General features: G+C 38.1%; 1 protein-coding gene across 5 annotated transcripts in view; it reads right to left on the reverse strand.

Moving 5' to 3' along the window:
• Nucleotides 1-23128, reverse strand: part of TUT7 (terminal uridylyl transferase 7) — a 65138-nt gene extending 42010 nt beyond the window's left edge. Inside the window, exons 1-10 of one of the 5 annotated variants that reach the window (XM_025360088.1) lie at nt 23022-23128; nt 21323-21873; nt 14930-15111; nt 14305-14421; nt 13615-13792; nt 11695-11783; nt 9613-9664; nt 8643-8712; nt 7710-7836; nt 6308-6427 (exon numbers count right to left, since the gene is read on the reverse strand). In XM_025360088.1, coding sequence (XP_025215873.1) covers nt 6308-6427; nt 7710-7836; nt 8643-8712; nt 9613-9664; nt 11695-11783; nt 13615-13792; nt 14305-14421; nt 14930-15111; nt 21323-21842 — 1455 coding nt within the window. In that variant the 5' untranslated portion in view covers nt 21843-21873; nt 23022-23128. Of the gene's footprint in view, nt 1-6307; nt 6428-7709; nt 7837-8642; nt 8713-9612; nt 9665-11694; nt 11784-13614; nt 13793-14304; nt 14422-14929; nt 15112-21322; nt 21874-22911 lie in introns of all 5 variants that reach the window. The other 4 variants (XM_025360087.1, XM_025360086.1, XM_025360091.1 and 1 more) reach the window with 4 other exon arrangements.
• Nucleotides 23129-24052: the final 924 nt, after the last annotated feature.

Here is a 24052-nt window from a genome sequence, read left to right on the forward strand (position 1 = left end):
CTCTGGGAGGCCAAGACAGAAGGATCACTTGAGCCCAGGAGTTTGAGACCAGCCTTGGCAACATAGTGGAACCTTGTCTCTTAAATCAAAAAAACAAAAAGAACCAGCACGTAGTCTACCTTGATGAATGTACCATATGGACTTGAAAAAAATACGTATTATCCAGTTTTGGGGTGTAGTGTTTTACCAATATCAATTAGGTCAAGGCGGTTGGTATTGTCTATCAGTTTATACTGCCTATACTGATTTTTTGTTTAGCTAACACAGTCAATTGATGAAGGCTGTTAAAGTCTCCTTGTCTGATGGTAGAATAGATTCCATCAATTTTTACTTCATGTATTTTGGTGCTCTCTTAATATGTGCAAACATTTACGATTGTTTGGTCTTCCCAGTGAATTGACCCTACCCTAATAAAATGTCCCTTTTGTCTTTGGCATGTTTTTTTCGCTTGAAATCCATCTCACCTGATATTAACATAGCCTCTCTCGTTTGGTTACAACTTATATCTTTTGCCATGCATTTACTTTTAACCTATAAGTCTTTACATTTTAATTTATTTCTTCCAGACAGAATATAGTTTTGCTTTTAAAATTCATTCTGAATGGGATCTAGTTAAAATGAAGAACTTTTGTACAGCCCTATCAACAGAGCAAACAGACAACCTACAGAATGGGAGACAATTTTTGCAAACCATACACCAAAGGTCTAATATCCAGCATCTATAAAGAACTTAACAAATTTACAAGAAAAAAAGAAACAACCCCCTTAAAAAGTTTGTGCAAAGGGCACGAGCAGACGCTTTTCTGAAGAAGACATACATGTGGCCAACAAGCATATGCAAAAAGCTCAACATCACCAATCATTAGAGAAACACAAATCAAAACCACAATGAGATACCATCTCACACCAGTCAGAATGGCTACTATTAAAAAGTAAAACAAAAAACAGATGCTGGCAAGGTTGCGGCAAAAAGGGAACACTTTCCTCAAAGAGCTAAAAGCAGAACTACCATCCAACCCAGGAATCCCATTTCTGAGTACATACCCAGAGAAATAGAAATCATTCTACCATAAAGACACATGCATGTGAATGTTGACTGCAGCACTATTCACAACAGCAAAGATGTGGAATCAACCTAAATGCCTATCAGTGATATACTGGATAAAGAAACTATGGTACATATACACCGTGGAATACTATGCAGCCATAAAAAAACCAAGATCATGTCTTTTGCAGGAACATGGATGGAGCTGGAGGCCATTACCCTTAGCAAGCTAACATAGGAACAGAAAACCAAATACTAAATATCACAAGTTCTCACTTATACGTGGGAGCTAAGTAATAAGAATTCACGGACACAAAGAAGGGGAACAATGGACACCAGGGCCTACTTGAGGGTTAAGGGTAGAAGGAGGGAGAGGAGCAAAAAAAAAAAAACTATTGGGAACTAGGCTTAGTACCTGAGTGATAAAATAATCTGTCCAACAAACCCGTGGCACGAGTTTACCTGTATAACAAGCCTGCACATGTACCTTGAACCTGAAAGTTATAAATAAATAAATAAATTCTGGTAATCTATGCTTTTTAGTGGGGATATTTAGTCTATCAATATTTAAGGTGATTACTGATATCACTGGTTTTAGGTCTAACATTTGAGTGTTTTCTGTTTGTCCACTCAGACAAAATTTCCAGTTGGTTCTTTGAATATTTCCTACTTCTCTAGCTGACATTTCCTATCTCCTCATTTATTCCAAGTGTATTATTTCCTCTGTCATGAAGCATAGCTATAATAACTGCTTTAATGTCTTTGACGGTTGCATCTGGGTCATCTTGGAGTTTGCCTTTGTTCATTTTCTTCTCCTTTGAGAGTAGGTCTCACTTTCTTGACTCTTTTGGAGTAATTTTGGATTATATTTTAGATATTGTAAATATTACATTATTAAAATTTTGAATCATTTATTTTACTCCAAAAAGTGTTTTTGTTTTAGCAGCAGGTAATTTAACTTGTTTAGGCAAACTGGAAATTATCACACCTCCAGTACATTGTGGCTCAGATCTTGGATTAGTTCTTTAAACCTTGGCTCCTAACTATATTCAGTCTGCCCCACACAGGCCTGGTTTAGGAGTCTGGCATTAAAATTTTGAAAAATTCTCAGTCATTAGTCCTTCAACTATTTCTTCTGTTCTTTTTTCTCTTTCTTCTCCTGTTGGTCTTCCCATTATACATATGTTTCAATCTGGACTAATTGACCCAGTTCTTAGGCATTCTCTTCCTTTTTCCTCTCTACTTTTCAGTTTGAGAATTTTCTGTTGCTATCACTTCAAATTCACTGATTTTTCCTGGCTATGTCTAGTCGACTAATGAGCCCAAAGGCATTATTCATTTCTGTTACAATTTTTTGGATTTCTAGCATTTCCTTTTAAATCTTTTTAGAGTTTTCACTTCTCAGCTTATATTACCCATTTATTCTTGCATGTTGTCCACTTTTTCCATTACAGCTTTTAGCATATTATTATTTTAAATTACCGGTCTGACAATTTCAACATTTCTGTCATATCCAAGTTAAGTTCTGATACATGCTGTCTCTTCAAACTGTGCTTTTTGCCTTTTAGCATGCTTTGTAATTTTTTGTTGAAAGCTGGACATGATATACTGGGTAAAGAGGCTTTTAGGATGAGGTTTTGTTTATCTGGCTGGGAATTAGGATGTTTACTGTTTTCTGCAGTTGTCGTGGCTGAAACTTCCTCTGGTGTCCTTGTTTTTGTCTCCCTTGTTGCCTTTGTGTTTCCGTAAAGACTTCTTACAAAAGGTCTGAGACTTGTAGTTCAGACCTTGTGATTCCTGGAGAGGGGAAACACTGTATAGTCCTAAGATTAGGTCTCAGTCTTTTAGTGAGCCTGTGCCCTTAGACTGTGACCTTCTTAAGTATTTCCCAGTCCTCCTACTACCACCCCTACTTAGATGAGAAAGGAAGGCTAGAGGGGTGGAGTTAGGTACCTCCTTTCTCCTGGCTAGTAAAACCCAAGGTGGTTAGGCTTCACTGAAATAGTACCTCTGGAGCGCAGGCTTTCTATAATAAAAGAACACTCTGGACATTATTTCTAAATGGCTACCTTTCCTCTCATCCTGCCAGAAGCACTGGGAGATTTTTCTCAGGTCTTTACCCTCAGAACTTAGTGGGATTCCTGGAGGTATAACTCACGCAAAAGTCTGAGGAAGCCCTCCTAAGCATGGGACAAATTTTTAACCCTCAAGCTTGTCCAAACTGAGCCTTGGGAAATTTGTCAATTACACTTTAAATTTTTCTACCCTAGTATTGGCTTCAGTGGCAGGATTCCGCTCCTGGCCTTCTGCTCTGGTAAGCTGTGCTTCACTGTATTACCCTGCTCTCTAATTTTGGGGGCAGTGGTTTGCCCATGACATCAACTGTCTGATGGATCCAAAAAGGATTGTTGATTTTCCGTTTGTTCGGTCTTTTTTTTCTTGTGAGGATGAGAGTGACGACTTCTGGGTTCCTTTCACGCCAAACTAAACTGGTTCAGGAGTTGGCCAGAGACATCCTGAGTTTTTACACTCAGGGTTCTTTTTAAGGGTTTTAAGGGTTCCACTTCTGTTATCTTTCGTTTCAGTTCCTCCTCCTGTACCCCTTATCTGCTGGTGGCCCTGGTTCCTCTGGCCAGGAAGAGGACTGATTTTTGTGTTAAATCAGAGCTGCCCTTAGGGGTAGAGCTACAGAAAAACAGGAGACTCACTCTGTGTTGGTCATTTGCTCCAAGTTTTGACTCCCCTCTAAAGCCTGTTAGCATTTGTTCAGTCTGCAGGATATTCATGCTGTTGTTTCTGTATTTTGCCCAGAGTTTATAGTTGTTATCTGCAGAAGGATCACTTGATTAGGAGTTCACACTTCCACACCATAAGTGGAACTTGACTTTCTACTGAAGAAAGAAAGGACTATAACATTTGTTCTCCTTCCTTGTTTCAGGAGTTTTACATTCATTATTTCATTTACGGTTCAGAATGACACTGAGGCTCAGAGATTAAATAACTTGCTCAAGGATGTGAGTGGCAAAACCGAGATGAGTCCCAGTGCTGTTAAACCTGAAAATTACCCTTTTTTCTACTATATTATCTCGCATCTCTAAAGTATGAATATCTGCTAAGGACTAGGTTTGTATAATACAAAATTATTCTTCATTCACAACTCACTATGATTAACCTCAATCATACCAAGATTTAAGGACAATAAAATGGGATTTTTGATTGGGAATAAAGGTCGGAGAGGGTTGGAGTCTCCAACATGGAAGAGATCTGGGTAGGCTGGGACAGAATGACTAAAAGATTTGTGAAAAGACAGATCAGAAAACACGTGCACAATACACTAAACTTCTTGACAGGGAATTTGGTCTTGTCTATCTTTCTACTTCAGGGACTACTACAATGACTAGTCTACACAATGCTTTAAATATTTGGAAGGAATTAACATTTAGATACTTTCGCGTACATAATTATGAGGACCTCATTGGATTTTCTGCAGAAATAATGTACGTAAAATATCTAGCATAAAGATACTTAATAAATATTCGTTCCTTTCTCTTCACTTCCTAACTAGTTTAAAATGTTGAAAACCACAGGATCATTTTGGTTCAGGTGGTAGCGTGCCTTAACGGATTCAACGATTTCAATCCAGTGTTTGATCACCACATACCTGCTTTTGTCATTAAATTATGAATAAACAAATGATCCAATCAAAATCAAATTGAGGAGCACTTTAGAGAGTTTCCGGTATCACTGACAAGGAAATAATATGCTGGCCATAGGAAAGGGTATCTGTACTACCCTGAAGTATCCTTAGGAGAATCTCATCACCAGAAGAGGTTTTTCTTTTTCCTGCATTCTCATGTTAATGACAGATGACTACTTAGAGAAGATCAAGACACATGAAAAAGCAGATCTCACTCAGTAAGACGGCAGCGAGTAAGGCAACTTATCCAACTTGTTTCAGGGTTTTTTTAGGTGCAGGAGTCCAACTGATTTGATTCTATCCTAAATTCCTGTCTCTCCTAGATCAAGGTGAAAGGAAAACTTCAAAGACTTTCACAGATTCCTACTCAGGTGTGCTGGAAAGAGTTATTTATCAACTAAGGGTTGACTTTGTTCTCTTGCTCTTTTTTCTACCAGGACAGTAGTCTGGTAGCGATACCCTCTCATGGCTCTGAATTCTCTCATTTCAATACTACAGGCACAAAGAGAAGTACCTTTAGATTACTAGGATACACAGCATGCAATAATCCCTTATGCCAGGACAGTTTTACAAGTGAGTTATTCTACTTCAGTCTTTATTCCCAGGGCCTGATAGATAAAAGTCCCTGCTTAATCTCAGCTTATTAAGTATAAGGAAAAAATTCTCTTTAAATATATTTTTTGATGTGTACCCATTGTTAAGAACTCCTTAAATGATGAGAGAAACCTATGTGCATTAAGAAAAGTAGTTACAATAGCCAATGTGTCAAAGTAAGCTTTTCACTAAGGGGTCTTTCTATAAAATGGGAGTCTTTCTACACATAAAAGTATATCAAGGTAATACCAAGGGATTAAAAATAAGGTTTCTAAGAGGATGAGCTAATATCATTTTGACTCTTTCGGATGGTCTCTTCTTAAATCTTATTTGAACAAATCGACTCAACATTAATTTATCCAGAAAGAAAGAGTGATCACATGAATTCTAATTCATCTTAAAAATAATGTCAAAATATTATTCAAGAGATGACTATTAGGTTCTGCAACTTGTGGTACAGGTAGCAATCTCAATGTTTATATATATATGTGTGTGTGTGTGTGTATATATATATATATATATTTTTTTTTTACAGGTTATGGAGAGAAATAGATTAGAAACAGAAAGTAAGTTACAGTGTACCAAATGCTTCCCACAGTCTGTCTGTCTGGAGGTGATATGTAAATCCAAGTATCAATTTAGAAAACTGTACCCAAAAAAAGAATGTACCAAATGGTAAATTTACAGGGTCACAGTCTCTTGTTCGTCTCAGGACCACACATATTTCAAAAATTAAGAGATTTTGCAGTCTAGAAAGGTAATAATATCCCTAAGCAGGTTATAGGGCAGCATACTGAAATCAAACACATTAGTATTTCAGCAGTGAAAGGTATGAGTATTCACACTAGTAGAATAAATAAATCCATTATCAGTTCTGGTTAGGTGTGTAGATTTTGAAATTATGCAAAATTTAATTGTGGACCTGTAATAAAATCAGTTCACATATATAAGCAAAAAAAAATGTTTTATACCCATGATCCTAGATATACAGGCAAAAGGGGTTCTTTCCTCTGCTGAAGAAAGAAAATGGCCATCAGGGCAAACACATAAGGTGGCAGACCTCCTTCTTCAGGGCGATCTATACTGCAAAGCTACAAACAAGAGAAAAGAAAGTTAAGCATTCTTTTTGTATGAATTTGTCATTTACACGATTTGGCCTAAAACCTGTAACCTCATTCTTGTTTACTACATGATTTACGGTAATTCTTCAGACAAAAATAGCAGTTATAAAATATACAACTTCCTTATACTTTTGCAACCACATATTGTGGTTTTAAGTGATAGTTTCAATTTCGAATATTTAATCCTGTTAACCATACTCACTTGTGGATGGCCCTAAAATATTATTTCCTATTTTATTTTTTGATATACATGGTCAATTCATTCATTTGGTTAGAATACATGTTAATGAATTAAAAATATTTGTTCAGTTACAAATGTAAGCCAGTTCAATGGTCCTCTTACCCTAACCCATAGCGTCTGGCATATGCATGCTTTGGTCACAAAGGTTGGTGTGGGGAGAGAATATGGACAAACTCATCATCACTAATGGAAATAACAACTAAAAAGGCACATTCTACTTAGTGATGAAGCAGGCGGTGGTTTTCAAAGGATAGCATATTATAATTATGATTTACCCAGTGAAGAGTGGGAAATCCTTTGTTTAGGATCCAAGAAACAGGAAGTATCTATTGGTATTGATATACCTGAATCAGTAAAGCTTTTGCTTATCTCTAAAAGCACATACTCAGAGTCTCAATTTTTTTTTTTTTTTTTTGAGACAGAGTCTCGCTCTGTCACCCAGGGTGGAGTGCAGTGGCGCAATCTTGGCTCACTGCAACCTCTGCCTCCCAGGTTCAAGCGACAGAATCTCAATTTTATAATCATGACTCAACCTTACATTTTGGGGGAATGTTAAATCTTCTACTGTTTGAGTATTTTAATTGAAATATATTTAAAACATTATGGAAATGTAAACAAGATCAGAGAATATCTTCTATTTTTTGCAGTCTCTCTGTATGTTATTGGATATGATATGAGAAGCTTTAGCTCAACTTTCCTTTGCCTAACAACCACTGTGGTAAACTAGTTAAAATGTAAGTTCCTGGGCCTTATCCTCTGAGATTTGACCCACAAATCTGATTTTTAATAAGCCCTATAAATCATTCCGATCTTTTGAGCAATACTGTTAAAGTGAAATAGAAACACTGAATCTTCCATCTGTACATGTTTCCATTGCAAAATTCAGGTGCCTTTCTCTTTTGATGTCTATAAATTTGCATTTAAACACTGAAGATTAAATTAAGTAAAAATCAAAGCATACTGCTTATACTATATGTAGAATATATTCATGCATAAAGAACTCCAGCCTACCTTTGCCCAGTACCTAAACGCAATCACCAAAGGAACCAGCTTTGGTTCTAGTTTTCCAAGGGCAGTTAAATGCTTTGTTGTCAGACAAGCATTTTCATTTCCTGCACTCACTTTACACAGAAGACCACTGGTGAGAGGTGGGGCATGAGGATGGGAAAGAAAAAAAGAAGAAAGTGTTATACAGGTCTGAAAGTGTCTTTTATGCCAACAACTAATATCCATGGATAATAAATACTTCAAAAAGAAAAAGCTTAAAAGTGAAAAAAACTTACTACATCTTTATGGGTCATTTAATAAAGTAAATTTTCTTTACAAAAAAGATATCGTGGCTATTTTCTGAGTAACCTTTATTTTTCAGATCCATAATTCTGTTTTCAAATATTAAAATTATTTTTTTGGGGGAAATGCAAATAAGGAAAATATTATAAAATGTTTCAAATGGGAGCATGATTCATCTCTGTAACAATAAAAGAGTGTTTTCCCAAGAGCTGGAGGAATGTGCCTAATGAACAATCATTACAGCCCATAAACCACCCATTTACAGTAGTGACAGTAATACTTTCAAACAGAGGGAGGGAGAGAGATAAACCCGAGAGGTCACACTGTTACTCAGCACTGCCATAAATGCTGCTAAAAAGGATGGCAAATACAGGTGATTACAGCAAGTAACCATTTAATAAGGCTGTTTTTTTATCAAGTTGAAATGGACTGAAATGCTTCCTTCCTATATTTTTTCTTTTAAGTCATTTTATTATTTTTAAAATGGGATTTTCCCCCTTCACATCAAATGCCAAAAGTATAGGGATAATGTTAGTAGGAACCATGTGTGACAACCAAATAAAAAGCTTATAATTTTAAAAATTGGATGTAGTAAAGAACTTGTGCTTTTGGTGAGTTGATAGTTAATAAATAAACAGCTTAAAGAAATGAGACCTTTGCTTTTCTCTGCACACCACCACTGGCACCCTAGCGTGGAAGTCTGCATCGACATCAATAAAAGAGTCTGAGGAAAGAAGAAAAAAAATATTAAGTGGGTTAATTAAAGCTTTGTTTAAAAGCAGAACCAGATAAAGTACAAGTACCAGTTGTCCCTTAGCTGTGAGTCTTTTGAAAGACCACTACTAAATAATGGTCTGAAATGACTTGAAAAGGAAAAAATATTATATTCAAAAACCAAGTTATCACATTAATATAAAATCCTTAGTTTGTAAAGTGAATGTTTCATTAGAAGTGACTACATCATCGGATCAGAAAATTCAAATGTTACATGGATAACAATTAGAAATATAGGTAACACATTTAAAAACAAAGTTGCTGCAAAAGCTACTAAAATATTCAGTGTCGAAATATGTATTGATTGAAGACAAAATTTAACCAAAACAAGGAGGATGGGGATGACTAATTCAAAAGATGATACAGTTTCATGAGGACTATGTAAAACACAAAAAGCCATAGAGCCCCAAGCTGGACATTATATTAGACAACTGATAAACCTAAATGGGCACAACTGCGGATTCATTAATCAGGGTTGGGTTACACCTATTCACTGTTGGTAAAATATTGATTTTATCATTGATAAAAACAGATTATCCTTTAGTTTTACCCTCAAGAGTACATTTTACATATTTTGCATTTGTTAGTCACATCTAGGACTCATTTAATCTTTATAAATAGTGACGATGTCATCAAGCTAAAAGCTTTACTTATGAAATGGTTATTCTGCATAGTAGAACTACTAACAGGACTTTAGTTAATAATTCATGGGCATTTGCTTTGCTTTTTGCTTTGGATATTACCCATAAAAATAATTTTAAAAGCATGCCTTGCTATTTTCAAAGTTTGAGAGATAGGATATATCCAAATTATAAACATAAAAATTTTAAAATGTGGAATTTGGCCTTACCACTGTTCTTTAAACAATCTTGAACAAGTAAGAGGACATCTGGCTGAGACATCTAGGAAATAAATCAATGAATACATGAAATTATTCCTAAGTGATTTTGCTTCACTGATATAAGACTCATCCGAAGTTCCCCAAATTCCTTTCTAAATGAGAAATGCACATTGCTACCAAAGTAATTGCTCACTATGCTGTTTGCATATGTCAATCAAAGACAGACAGATCAACACCAAATGAAGATGAATGTGGGCAAGAGACCTACTACACAACTAACTCCTGATTAACTAATTATTGAGGTAATTTGCCTCTCAACAAGTCTCAAAGTGGTAGCTGGAAGTTTGTCAAACTGCTAACAATATTACCTCTCTCTCTAATACCATTGCAACAGATAGCTTACTGGTCCTGGAGTCCGTCTTGCATTTCTTTTTAAAATCCTTGTTTTGCATTGGAACCAGAACCATTTAAAATCATCAACTGTATCCTTACAACTCTCAATGACTTCTTACTGCCCTTCGGTCAAAACCAAATTCTTTAATTACCACGGTCTACACGATTCTGCAAGTCAAGCCCAGCCTACCTTGCCATCCTCATCTCCTGCTCTTCTTTTTCTCGGTCCCTTCACCATACTTACACAACCTTTCTTTTAGCTCCTTGAATATGCCAAGTTCTTTATTGATTTCGGGTATTTGCAAATGCTGCTCCCTCTGCCCGCAACTCTTTTCCTCCCTGTTTCCCCCTCTCCTGCAAGCTCCTTTTCATCTTTTAGAGCTCAGCTTAAATGTTCCCTCTTCAAAGAGGCCTTCATGACTGCTTTATCTCTGCCCAGCCCTTGTCATTTTCTATCCCTGAATCTTTACCTGCAGAGCTCTCACTATAATTACAAGGTAATTACTAATCTCCTTTACTAGATGAGTTCCATAAAGAGGAACCATCTCTGTTTTGTCCTTTATAACCTAGTATGTCTGCCATACAAATGGGATTAGTGAATATTTGCTAAATGAATTAATGACACCAGATCAAAATAAAATAACTGCTATGGCTGGTAAATCACTGATCAGAATTTAAGGTTAAAAAACAGTCTACTGGGTAGCTTACCAGGTAGCTACAGCAGTCAGGTATAGCAAGAAGTAAGAGGCTGTAAAATAGAACCTCTGGGGCCCCAGAATCTAGACTTTTTTTTTGAGAGAGGTGGGGCTGGCCAGGCTGTTCATGAGCTCCTGGGCTCAAGTAATCCTCTGACCTCAGCCTCCCGAGTAGCTGGGATTAGAGGGTTAAGCCACTGCACCCAGCTCAGAATATGGACTTTTAACAAGCAACCCAAATAACTGCAAACAGATCATTTATAAACAGGCCTGTGGGAACTACCAGTAGAGAAACAGATAATCTACTAAAGTGCCTTCTGGTTTTTTCTTCTTCTTTTTTTTTTTTTTTTTAAAGAGAGAGGGTCTCACTATGCTGCCCAGGCTGATGCAATTCTCAAGTGCAGTCATAGCTAACTACAGCTTTGAACTCCTGGGCTCGTGATCCTCCTGCCTCAACCTCCAGAGTAGCTGGGAATACAGAACTGTGCCGTGCCCAGCTACACTCCAGTTTTAAAATTCTAACTCATCAACATACTTTTAAATCATGCTTAAACCAGAAATCCAGGCTAGGTGTGATTCTTTAAAAGCCTAATTATTCTAATAACATAGGTATACAAAAAGAGGAAACTCCAGAGATAATTAAGCTTTCAGATAATAAATGTTTAAATATCTATACTGTTTAAAATCTGAATTCCCTTTCTGCCACTGGAAAGTTGATTTTATCAAGAAAATTTACTCTTTTTAAGTAACAGAACCTAAACACCCCCATCAGGTGCACGTGGTTGAAAAACCAGTGTTGGATGTATAAAAGATCCACAGACTAAAATAAGTATGAAAATTTGCAGAGTATTAAAAAAAAAAAAAGCTCTGAAACTGAAGGCAAGCAGATGCTGTCATTACACTTAAAATATCTTCAAATATCTAAAATATATTCATAGTTTACATTTGCAAGAAAGAATTTCCATACCACTCTGAAAATGCCAGCATTTCATTTTGTACTTACAATGGCTGGAAATTGGATGTCAATGTTTACATCCGAGTTTTTGAAACCCAATCTGCTACAGGATGACCCATATAATCTTAGGGAACAATCTAAAAAGTAAACAAATAAATGAATAAATAAATAAATAAATGTCATAAATACAGTAACATTTCTCAAAAGTTGTAACAAAACATTGCTATTTCAGAAACAGAAGCATCAATTAAAATTACACAAAAAAGCAAACTCGTATTCAAGACTAGCATAAACAAAGGATAGAAATAGGTGGCTCTTTGCTCTTCACTTCATTTAACAGGGAAGGCAGCATCAACTATCATTTAGCTTAACAGCCACTCTTCATGTCAGTTGTAAAATGTCAAATTGCTACATTATCATGTATTTTATGAAGAAAATATTATTATCTAAATGTCACATTTTATGAAGAAAATACTATTTAAAATAATTTTTAATATGTGCCAGTTGAAAAAGAATGCCTTTGTTTAAATTTATAAACCTGATAGTATATTCAAGAGCTAATGCAAACGTTTCTTTTCACCTTTTAGAATGCACACATAGGTGTAACTTACTATAAAGAGGTTTCACTAAAACAATAAAAAAAATAATCTTTTGACATATTTAATATGAATTTCTCAATATGAACAAAAAGCATTTGCTACAACATAATCTCTATAGATAAACTTTTGAAAAATAATTACAATATCACTGATATAATTTAAAATGCTAGGCAGCAGGCACTTCACTCTTCAGAGGAAGACATATGTGTGTATATGTGCACTATCTATATTATAGCATTTATTTTCAATGTTTTACTATGATGTCAAAATAGTATCCTTTCTCATCAGGAGTTGGTTTTCTTGTTTGTTTAAGGTTTGCTAAACTTCAAGTGATTTCACTGAGTTTTAGCAGTTTTCCACAACAAAGTACGTTCATTTTTACATGAAATTTTACAGTAAAAATCATCAAAATTACAATGGACTTTTCAGGAAACACCTATATAATAAAATGAGTAGATTATTTTCCCTTATTCTTATGAAAGTATATCTGTTACAAATACTATATGTATGATCTTTCAGTAGAACAAATAGTTTTAAGATTTATAAGGTGACAAATACAAATAATGATTCCAACCCTAGCTGTGGATCAGAATCACTTGTCGAGCTTTGTAAAAATAGTTGTCCCTGGCTTCACAGGTAATTCTGATGCACAGCAAGGACTGAGAATGATTAAGCTATTCCAACCATTTACCTAAACACGAATGGACAGTGGGGATTGGGGGACGATGTGGGCTGGGGTTTGTTGCTATCAAGGATTGACAGCAGCTGTGTCAGGCATGGAGCATATTTGACCTTAAATTTTCATATAATACACTCCAAATAGTTGTCCCCCCTCCCTATCATGCCAAAAGTCTAACGTTAAAAACAGGCAGAAAACAGACATAACTTGGAAAATCAACTCAACAGTGCATAAAATCCAATACAAATTTATTAAAACTGGTTTTCAAAGTTCACTTTAGATGCTACAATTCTTTTAAGTACAGTTAAATAAAATCTTTTTTTTTTGACATGAATAACCTGAAAATAACTTCAGGATACTTCTCTTGATTTTAACTCAAAATATGGTGTCAATTTAGATGAGTAGAAAGGCAAACAAATATATACACAGGAGTCCCATAGTGTCCCAATAATGCAGGGCATTCAACTTAAAGTTCGCACACAGGGTAAAATTGATAATGCAATGACAATGCATATGAAAGTCCTTGTTACCTTGGGGAAAGCTAGGGAAAACAAAAAACAAAAAAAACAGAAAACATGAGAGCTTCATGACATGGGAAATAAATTTTTATTTGGTGAAAATTACTACTGGTAGGAGAAATGAATGAGGTACTTTTAGGTAGTTAAATAGAAAAACAAATCTAGAAAATACCTGGTAACTTGTGTTGGAACACATTTTCCATGATACGTTTAATTTCTAGCCTCTGTTCCAAGTTCTCATTGTGTAAGCCAAATTCCTGTACCACTTTGTCAATGGCAATGCCAACTGCATTTATCTGGGAGGGTGTTGGTGGGGGTAACGTAGTGAGCAACTCTTCCTCTTGCTTCTCCTTTTAAGATCAAATGTTGAGATTAAAAATGACTTACACATAGTTTTTACCTTCTACCATTCACGAAGACAACGCCCTATAGAGTTTTCTTTTTCTTAGGCCTCCCTTCTCATCTTAGCTGTGTTATTTTTCATCCTATCAAACATACACATACTTCCTTTTGCACATAACGTGGATCAGTGATAACAGAGGATAGGCGGCATAACGAGAAAGTGTAAGGAAAGAATATTAAAAACAGCACTTACAAACACTGTTTGCTTTAATACTAGTGTAAGGACATATACCTGGGTCCTATCAATGACTTCATATATCCTGATGCTGCCCTTAAGGAAATTCACAAAATTAACCAGTAAATACATCTGACTAGTATTATGTATTTTGGCTCAAATATATTCAATAAATAAAGCAGTAAAGTTATCAATATCATAGCCTTAAGGAGAAGAAAGCCACAAAGATGACAAGTAATAACAACTCACAGGTAAGCAGACTTGTTTGGGTTACATTCAATTTACCTTAATGTTTTTCTTGTGCCTCTTCTCCTTGATATGCTTATGGGCAAATGCAATGGATTCAATTAAAACATCACAGAGTCTGCAGGTGTACTTGGCTGCAGGGTAGTTTCGTGGTCGCTATAATTTGAAGAGATTTATTTAGAGAGACATAAGTAAAACCAAACATTCAGATAAACAAAATCAGCCAGGAAATGATTTCCCCTTCAATTTCTTTTCTCTAAAGAGACAGGAGTTTCACTATGTTGCCCAGGCTGGAGTGAACTGGCTATTCATAGATGCCATTAGAGCATACTACAGCCCCAAACTCCTGAACTCAAGCAATCCTCTTACCTCAGCCTCGCAGGTAATTGGGGCTACAGGAACGCCACTGTGCCTGGCTTCTTCACTTTTAAAATTGCTCCTGTCATTGTTCCCTTTATCACTCCCCTAACAGTCATTTTAGGTACAATAGCAATGACTCCTAATCCTATTAAATCACACTGGATATCACTTTTAACTTGTAGTGCTTAAATACTGATAACCAAAGTAGGATATCTAATTGATCACAGCATGCATACTCAATTAATAACAAAATTTAGGCCCAAACCAGGATTCTAACCAATAAATATACATAGAAGGATGTTACCCTCTTGAGCCTGTCAACGCAGTCTCTCTTCAGTCTCTCCTCAGCCTGCTGTAAGCCCAGCAGCTCCTTCGCTGAAAGCACAGACTCGTCGATCACAGGGCCTTCCAAGTCTCCATCCTGCTCGTTTTCCTCATTTCTAGTCTTCCGTGGCTTCCTAGGTCTGGACCTCTGCTTCTTGTTTTCTTCAGTTGGGGGAGAAATATTATTGGCAATATTAAATAATGCTACTCCTGAGTAAAAAGCAGACGTTACATATGCATGAAATCATGGGAGAGAATAAATCCCATCCAAATGCAGAGCAGAAGGAAAGGTAGCTGTCCCATGGACAACATGCTTGAATCCCACGGACAACATGCTTGAATATTGTATTCAGTGAGTGCGTCACTTGCAGACATTAATCCATACAAATCAGCTTTTTGGAAAACTTAAAAGAATTCTACTTCAGTCATATAATTTGATTTTTATTATCTCTTCCTGGTATACTGCTGAGCATAGTAAAGCAACAGAAAAATTATAGGCAAGTATATGTATAATTCTATTATATTTAATATATCACAATACATATTGTAAAATATCTTATATATTCCATAACATCTGTAAGTACACCTGTTATTCTCATTAAAACCATCCACATTTGGTTTCATCTTCTGTAAGTGAACAATCTCAGTAAGGCAAAATGGACAATGTACCCCTGGACAACTCAGAAATCAACTATATCCTCATCTGGAGTGAAAAATCACTCATTTAGTTGCAAATTTAGACTTCGATAACACATAAGCGAGGTTCCTCCATTAATATGAAGAAGTCCAAGCCAAAATTTTATTTACTAAGGACAACTATCTCTCATTTTACCTTTGCTTTTATTTTAGCTTCTTTGAACGGCCTGTATGCTGAGCATATTTCAAAGGAAAAAAACAACTGGCAATTGAAACAAAAGTTTTCTCTAAGTACATTTGTTTATAAACTCTGCTATTAGTTCCATAATCCTTATAATGAATAAAAATAATCCTGTTTCTTTTTAAAACCTACAACTTTTCAACTTGTTAAAGTGATTGTGGGATTAAATGATAAAAAATTGCTTTAGATAGTTTTGACAACTTATATCGAGCTTTAAAAAATGAAACTATTAGTAACACATTAGTGCTTGGAAATGTAAACTTACTGAAATGCCCTACATTAAGTAATTCCTCCATCAAGTTTTCAGAGGGACTCATGACTACTAGTATGGCAATTACAATGAACTGGCTGGCTGAAAAGGAAATTTTATAGGACCTCCAATTTTTAAAAAGCTTGCTGAGAGCTCTAAAGAATAGGCAGCAAGCATTGTGCTAAAACTACCTGAGATGACAATCACAAAATTCTGCAAACCACTTCCATAATATGAGAAAATTAAAAAAATTAAAGTGTTGGAAAAGTTGTTTCAAAAACTCAATCAAAATGCACTGAACAAACGAAATACTAAAAGGTAAGTTGTCATTTCAACAGAAAATCAGGCTACCTTGGGCTACCTTAATACTTCCTTTGTAATACCCGCCTACTCCCGATTAAATTATTATAATCTTTTGGGGCCAGCATTTCTGGTCGAAAAAAATTTCTTTTTCAGATAAGCATTTCTTCTACTTAGAGATATATCCATGCTCATTTAGTAAACATTATCGAAAAAAGTTGCATCTAACTTCAGTGTTTATTACAGGTTTCTTAGGCAAAAACTCATTACAAATTTAAAATAACATTGCAATACCCTTTAGAAACGCCCCTGTTAGTTCGCAAGCCAGTTAGCGATAGGGAATCGAATTCCTTTTTTAAACTCTTCCTCTCTTCTGGTCACAAAGGCTTCTCCACATAACTATATTTGCTGTCATTTTCTAGAAAGAGTAACTTCTTTCTTCCTCCAAAGACCACAATTAACTCCTACTGCTTTTATACAGAAGTGGATGGCTGCAGAAATTCTGTCAGATAACGGCAGCTACCACGATGGTGTATCTTATTGTGCAATAGATGTAAAGCACTTTATATGTACTGCCTCATTTAATCCCTACAGCAATCCTGCTAATACTAATATTGTCCCCATTGTACAGATGGGGACAATGCTAATCCAAGAGAATAACTTCTCCAAGAACACATGGCTAAATCAAAGGGATTGAAAATATAGATTAAAATATGGATGGGGCCAGGTGCAGTGGGTCATGCCTGTAATTCCCAGCACTTTGGGAGGCTGAGGTGGGAGGGGCTGCTTGAGCTCAGGAGTTCAAGACCAGCCTGGGCAACATAGTGAGATGTCATCTCTAGCAAAAATGAAAAAAATTAGCCAGGCAAGATGACTCACTCCTGTGCTCCCAGCTAATTGGGAGGCTGAGATGGAAGGACTGCTTAAGCCTAGGAGGTGAGGCTGCGGTGAGTCATGATTGCACCATTGCACTCCAGCCTGGGTGACAAAGTGAGACTCTATCTATAAAACAAACAAACAAACAAAGGATGAAATCCTGAAATTCAGCCTTCTAACTAACAACATAAAAACTGGAGAGAAATTACTAAAATCCCTTCTTGGAACATACGCATTCACATCTGGAGTGGACTAGCACCGAAAGGCAATATAACCTTCTAAACCTAGTTTCACAGGCATGCATGGTAAAAACTGTCAAAATCTCACCAGAGGGACTCTTGGAGGGTAAAGCTAGGTACCGATGAAAAATTGTCGGCCAGGTGTGATAGTTCATGCCTGTAATCCCAGCACTTTGGGTGGCTGAGGCAGGCAGATCACCTGAGGTCGGGAGTTCGAGACCATCCTGGCCAACATGGTGAAACCCCATCCCTACTAAAAATACAAAAATTTGCTGGGTGTGGTGGCAGGCACCTGTAATCCCAGCTACTCGGGAGACTGAGGCAGGAGAATTGCCTGAACTCGGGAGGTTGTGGTAAGCCAAGATCGCACCACTGCGCTCCAGCCTGGCTGACAGGAGTGAAACTCCATCTCAAAAAAAACAAAAGAGAAAAAGAACAATTCTCATAATTACTTGGAGGAAGACCACCTGGCTTACCTCAGATTTATTGTAATAAGAGTTCCCTATATTCAGCATTCCAAGTTTCCCATATTTTATTTGCATATGGTTCACAAAGGACATATGTATTTGAGTGGATGCTTTCCAGCTAAGATCATTAATGGCAATGTCCCAAATACATTAAATTGGCAATCTAGGACATTTGAGGGCTAAAGTAGGGGCAGTAATGTAGAGCTGAAAAAAACAGAAGGTAGTACTGTATTTAGGGGAAAACAAAAAGCAAATGTATCATAATTTCCATTATATCTTCTCACATTGTTGAATAAGACCCTTCCTTATTAAGACACAATTTTGATAAAGAAATTTCAATCTCTTTAATGAGATCCTTTTTAGTTTATACTTTCAGTTGAATCTCTCTAAAGTAAATAATGTTATACCAAAGCTTAATGCTTCCTATGTGAAGATTTTCAAGGGACAGAAACTGAAAAATTCTTTACTTAATAACTGTGAAAGCATATACCTGTGTGTCATACAGGGAAAACATGCAAGTTTTTTAATTACCTCCAATAAAAAGATAGCAAAATTAATCTCCTATTCAAATACATTTAAAAGCAACTTCTTTAGTTGCTTTTATAAGAATACAAATAAAATAAGAAAACATAAATTTCTGTGGTCAGCAAACAGTTCCTTTTAATGTCTAGCTGCAAATTTTTGACAAACTTTCTTTTTAAAATGCTTTTCAGCCGGGTGTGGTGGCTCACACCTGTACTCCCAACACTTTGGGAGGTTAAGGCAGGCAGATCAGGAGGTCAGCAGATCGAGACTAGCCCTGGCCAACATGCTGAAACCCTGACTCTACTAAAAGTACAAAAATTAGCCAGGTGTGGTGGTGCATGCCTGTAGTCCCAGCTACTCAGGAGGCTGAGGCAGGAGAATTGCTTGAACCTAGGAGGTGGAGGTTGCAGTGACCCAAGATCGCACCACTGCACTCCAGCCTGGATGACAGAGTGAGACTCCATCTCAATAATAATAATAATAATAATAATAATAATAATAATAATAATAATAAAGTAAAATGGTTTTCAAGATCAACTTCTACAAGACTGACTATAGGTAACAAAATTGCCCACATCCCACCTAGACACAGTAATACAGAAACACTTAAATAGACACAATTTTTAACAAAGAAAAGCACAAATTAAAAGCCCAGAAATTATCAAGAAATGTTCAGCTCCGCCGTCAGGATTTCAGGTCCAGCGAGGCTGAGTTAATGGCCAGAGTAGCAGAGTCCCCAATTTAAGTTCTACTTCCTCATTTACTGCTCTGCATAAACAGGTCTGTGTAAATTTAACCTCTCCGAGCTGCAGCTCCCTGATTTGTAAAATTGTGATTACATCTTTGATATATCACAACAGAGTGCTGCATCAGATAATTCTTTAAGCTATTTCTAGCTTAAAGATTTAAGTTTTATGTCTCCCTACTACTTAACGCCTTTATAACACTTCATTCTGTTTCTGCTACTTGATATTGATATATACTCTTAATTTTCCAATTTAAAAATATCTGAGAACCAGGTGCGGTAGCTCACGCCTGTAATCCCAGCACTTTGGGAAGCCGAGGCGGGTGGCTCACTCGAGGTCAGGAGTTTAAGACCAGCCTGGCCAACAGGGAGAAACCTTATCTCTATTTAAAAAAAAGAAAAATCAGCTGGGCATGGTGGTGTGCACCTGTAGTCCCAGCTACTCGGGAGGCTGAGACATGAGAATTGCTTGATCCTGGGAGGCAGGGGCTGCAGTGACAGGAGGTCACATCACTGCACTCCAGCCTGGGTGATACAGCAAGACTGTCTCAAAGAAAAAAAAAAAAATCAGGCTGAGTGCGGTGGCTCACACCTGTAATCCCAGCACTTTGGGACGCCAAGGTGGGTAGATTACTGGAGGTTAAGAGTTCGAGACCAGTCTGGCCAACATGGTGAAACCCTGTCTCTATAAAAAATACAAAAATTAGCCGGGTGTGGTGGCACGCGCCTCTAGTCCCAGCTACTCTGGGGGATGAGAGAGGAGAATCGCTTGAACCCAGGAGGCGGAGGTTGCAGTGAGCCAAGATCACGCCACTGTACTCCAGCCTGGGTGACACAGCGAGACTGCATCTCAAAAAATAAAATAAAATAAAATAAAAATAAATGGATCTGACAACTAGAAGAATCTACGAAAAAAGAAAAAAATACCAAATAGCACATTTCCCCCCATTTAATATCAATAAGCACTTGAGACTTTCATTTTTATCCTAAGACCTTGTAAAAATAAAAGACAACCTTTTTGCTTTTAAGTATTCATATGCATGGGACACAAACTCAAACACCTTATAGGTAACCTGTGTATGAACTGGCCACTGTGAGAAAACATGAAAAGGCATCGGGCGATCTAGAAAGTGTCCATATTCCCTGAATGCATTTAAACTAAAAAAATTTATTTAAAAATGCTGGCCAGTTTGAGGCACATTCTGTACGACCACTAAAAAATGCTTTCAGTCAATAAACTTACAAGTCCATGTTTCCAACTATGATATTGTTTCATTTTTTTCCATCCAATTTGTGACTTTATTTCATTTCAGTAAATATTACCCATTAGATAAAAATAACCTTCCTGTTTGTAGAAATCATTGCCACGTGGACAAAATCTACTTTTTACTTTTAGAAAAACATATTACCTCCTTATTATCCCTTTGGGGCAATTAACCAAGCATGTGAGGGCACTGAGAAATTAGTTTTGGTCTTACTGAAACCAAACAGCAAAGCTTGAATCTATTTCTGACTTTCCAAACTTGTTTCTCAACCTGTTTGTCATGATCCCTTTTGAAAAACAAAGATCTCAGATTATTCATCTCGGGACAATGACACTATACCCAAAAGATGTATCTCCTGTGGCAGGAGATATACGCAGTGTATACTGTGTTTGTACATCAACAAGTTTTTTTAAAAAAACAACCTTTATATTCTGTCATTTATATTATGAACATATTAATTATTCAAATACAAAATTATAATCATAATTTTGAAAACACAAAAACCACTGAGCAATTACGATATGATCCCCTGGGGCATATAGCTACCCTCTTCTGTAAAAAACACGTTACAGAAAACATGTTTACTGAAGTAAAATGAGCCTTGGGGCAAAGTAAACTTTTAAAGGGATCAACATGTGAAATGTGTTGAAGCTGCCCAAATATCATGATTACAATCCTTAAAATAATTATACTAAGTGACCACTTCTTAAAACAGAAACTATGAAAAACTGAAAACGAAATTGCTGAAAATAACAAAACTCATTTGGATGAAAAAGAATAAGACATTGCTGACTCTGAGGTTGTGATCTGACAAGTTGGAAAACATTACCAGGACTTCCTGCTTCCATTTCTGACGTGGTTTCTAGGCTTGTTAGGTCTTTATGAAACAGTCGTCTCACAGTTCTGCAGCCTCTTGTGTCTTGCCACCGATAACCGTCTTCATTTTCTTGAAAGGAGTCTTTTCTTTGTCGGTTTATAACAGGAATTCTAGGTCCAGGTTTGAATTCTCTCCAGTTGTCCGAATTACCAGTATGTTCATCAGACAGCCATCTCTTACTCTGATCTTTGTGGTTGTCATTCATCCAAGCAGGTTGACTGTAGATTGGGTTTTTAAATGCATATGGATTGCTGGAAACAGCACATGGTCCTTTTCTGGGGGTATTCCCATAGTTCCCTGGTGTTATCTTTTTTTTTTGAAGGCCCTTTTCCATTTTACTGCCATGGCTTTTAGCATGGTCATCTATTATTAAATAATCTTGTTGGGGGTGACCCCTTCTGAAGTCATCATCATCCATAGTCCCCCGGTCTTTAGTGCGCTTCGCGAAATAAGGTTTTGCTGTATCTCCCATGGTCTTTGACTTCAATTTTCTTACTTTGCACCTGAAAGAAGGCATTTTGGGAAAATATCAAACTATATAACAAGATATCATACAAGTATACAAAATAACACATTTATCGTACAGATGCCCAAAGCCTGTGAAACTCTTTCCCTATTTTTTTAAAATAAAAATTCTATCACATTCTTAATAATCAGTGCAGTACTCTAGAGGTTGGGAGGCTTGGTCCTCTAACAGTCTTCATGAAAATTAATACTTACTATTTAGCATGAAGATTAAATCTGTGAATAAGAGAAGCTCTATAGGTTCCAGAACGGTAGCATAGTAGAGAGTACTACTCAAACCAAGTATGGTCGGCTTTTCCTTCTGTAACAAAGCGTTTCTCTTCAAAGAAAACCTCATCCCAAGGCAATATTATTACTAAACTACCGAAACAGTCTTTTTTTTTAAGTTGGTAATTACTTGTAAGTGTTATACACCGAAACTTTACGTGAACGGAGTACTACATCTTTCAACTCCAATTTTCCGTTCCTTCACCACCACTACTCTGGACAGACTGGCTTTGAGCGCTTAGGTTACGGAAGGGCTGGGCTCCCGACCAAGGTGCAGCCGTAATCAAAGGGGCTGGGTTTCCGATCAAGGGACAACTCCAGCTAACCTCCTCAATCCCCATTTTCCAACCCCAAACAAGTTTGGTTTTGTCAGGAACAGCAATTTCCTGAGGAATGACACTCCTCTTCAATCCCCATCTGACCGCTCCACCACCGATCTGCCTTAGTTTCCACCCTTTTGAGACCGACGTGGAGAAAGAGGAGGCGTCCCTGCACTCCTGGCCAAGAAGCCACCGTGGGGACCAGGAAGCAGGAAGTGACCTGCTGTCTCCATAGGGTTCCAGGGTTCCCCCTGCCAGCCAGGGGGCCAGAGCCGAATGTCTTGACCCAAATCCCATCTTCTGCGCTCGCAGTCTGACAAAAAGTGAAAACACGGACTCGAACCCGAGAGCTCAGTCTCTGCCGGCCTGGGGGTTCCTCGGTCACCCAAACTGGTGCGAGGAAGCCGGCGGGGGATGGAACCAACGTACCTCCGGGGCCAGGCCGGACCACTACTCTGGAGTCCAGGAAACCAACTGGAGAATCAGCCCGGAGGCGAGTCTGGCAGGGACGTTGGCAGAAGGCGCCCAGGAGCACTCACCACCTTCGCCGCGGTCCCCAGCCTCTTCCTATCCCGGCCGGGCTCCCTCTCCGTGTTTTCCTTCGGCCCCACTTCCGGCGCTCAGCGCTGTCTCATTGTGCGCGATTGGGAGCCGACTGTGCCCCCGCCCTAGCGCTCCGCCGCGCACACCGGAAACGCGCGCCGCGCCGCGCCCCGCCCCGCGGTGCCCTGCCCACGCTCCGGCCCCGCCTCCCTGCCTGGCTCCGCCTTCCGCGCCTGGCCTCGCCTGGCCAGTCCAGTCCGGTGCCCCAGCGCACTCCCTCCAGGTGTCGGGCCCGGCGTCTGAGCCCCGGGTGCGCCCCTTAGCGCGGGCGGATTACTGGCTCGCCGGCTAGCCGGTTCGCCGGCGCGCGGGGGCCAGGCCCGAGCTTCTTACCAGAGCAGCGCCTGCTCCTTCTCTCTCCGGGCTTCGACGCTCCTCTGGTTCCCCTCTCTGCTCCGGGCGCTGAATGCTCGGGAAAGGCGCGGAAGCCCAGACTTATGCACCCGGAGAGGGACGCGGAGCCGGCGGTCGGGCACAGCCGCCTTCCCCGCGCTCGGGGCCTCAGCTTTGCCCCAGGGTGCTCACCGGTTGCTTCCAGGGGTAGTAAAGGCTCCGAGGCCTCGTAGCGCTCTTAGTGTTTTTCTGATAATTCGGAGTGATTAATGTTTTCGTGAATTCTTAATTGCCGACTTGTAGAAATGCCGGCATTTAAACATCCACTGCTCACCCAGATCTCAAAGTGGTCAAGGAAAATGCTCTGCTTTTTTCTTAGGTTGTGTAAGGATTACTTTTACTTAAAAAAAAAAAAAAAAAAATCAATACATTTCGAAGAATATGTGTAATGGCAAGGGGTGACCGGGGAGCGTTCAATTCGAATTTTTGAAGAACGCACACCTCGAACTCGGTATTGCTTTTTATTTCTTTACTGTATGACCTTCCTTGCTGTTTGCAGTGTTCTAAATGCTTTGAAAAGCATCAAGCAACTAGTGAAATTAGGGAGCGTTGGGAAAATCGAGTTTCCATTTCT

The sequence above is a fragment of the Theropithecus gelada genome, chromosome 15, assembly GCF_003255815.1.
Source record: "Theropithecus gelada isolate Dixy chromosome 15, Tgel_1.0, whole genome shotgun sequence".
NCBI lineage: Eukaryota > Metazoa > Chordata > Mammalia > Primates > Cercopithecidae > Theropithecus > Theropithecus gelada.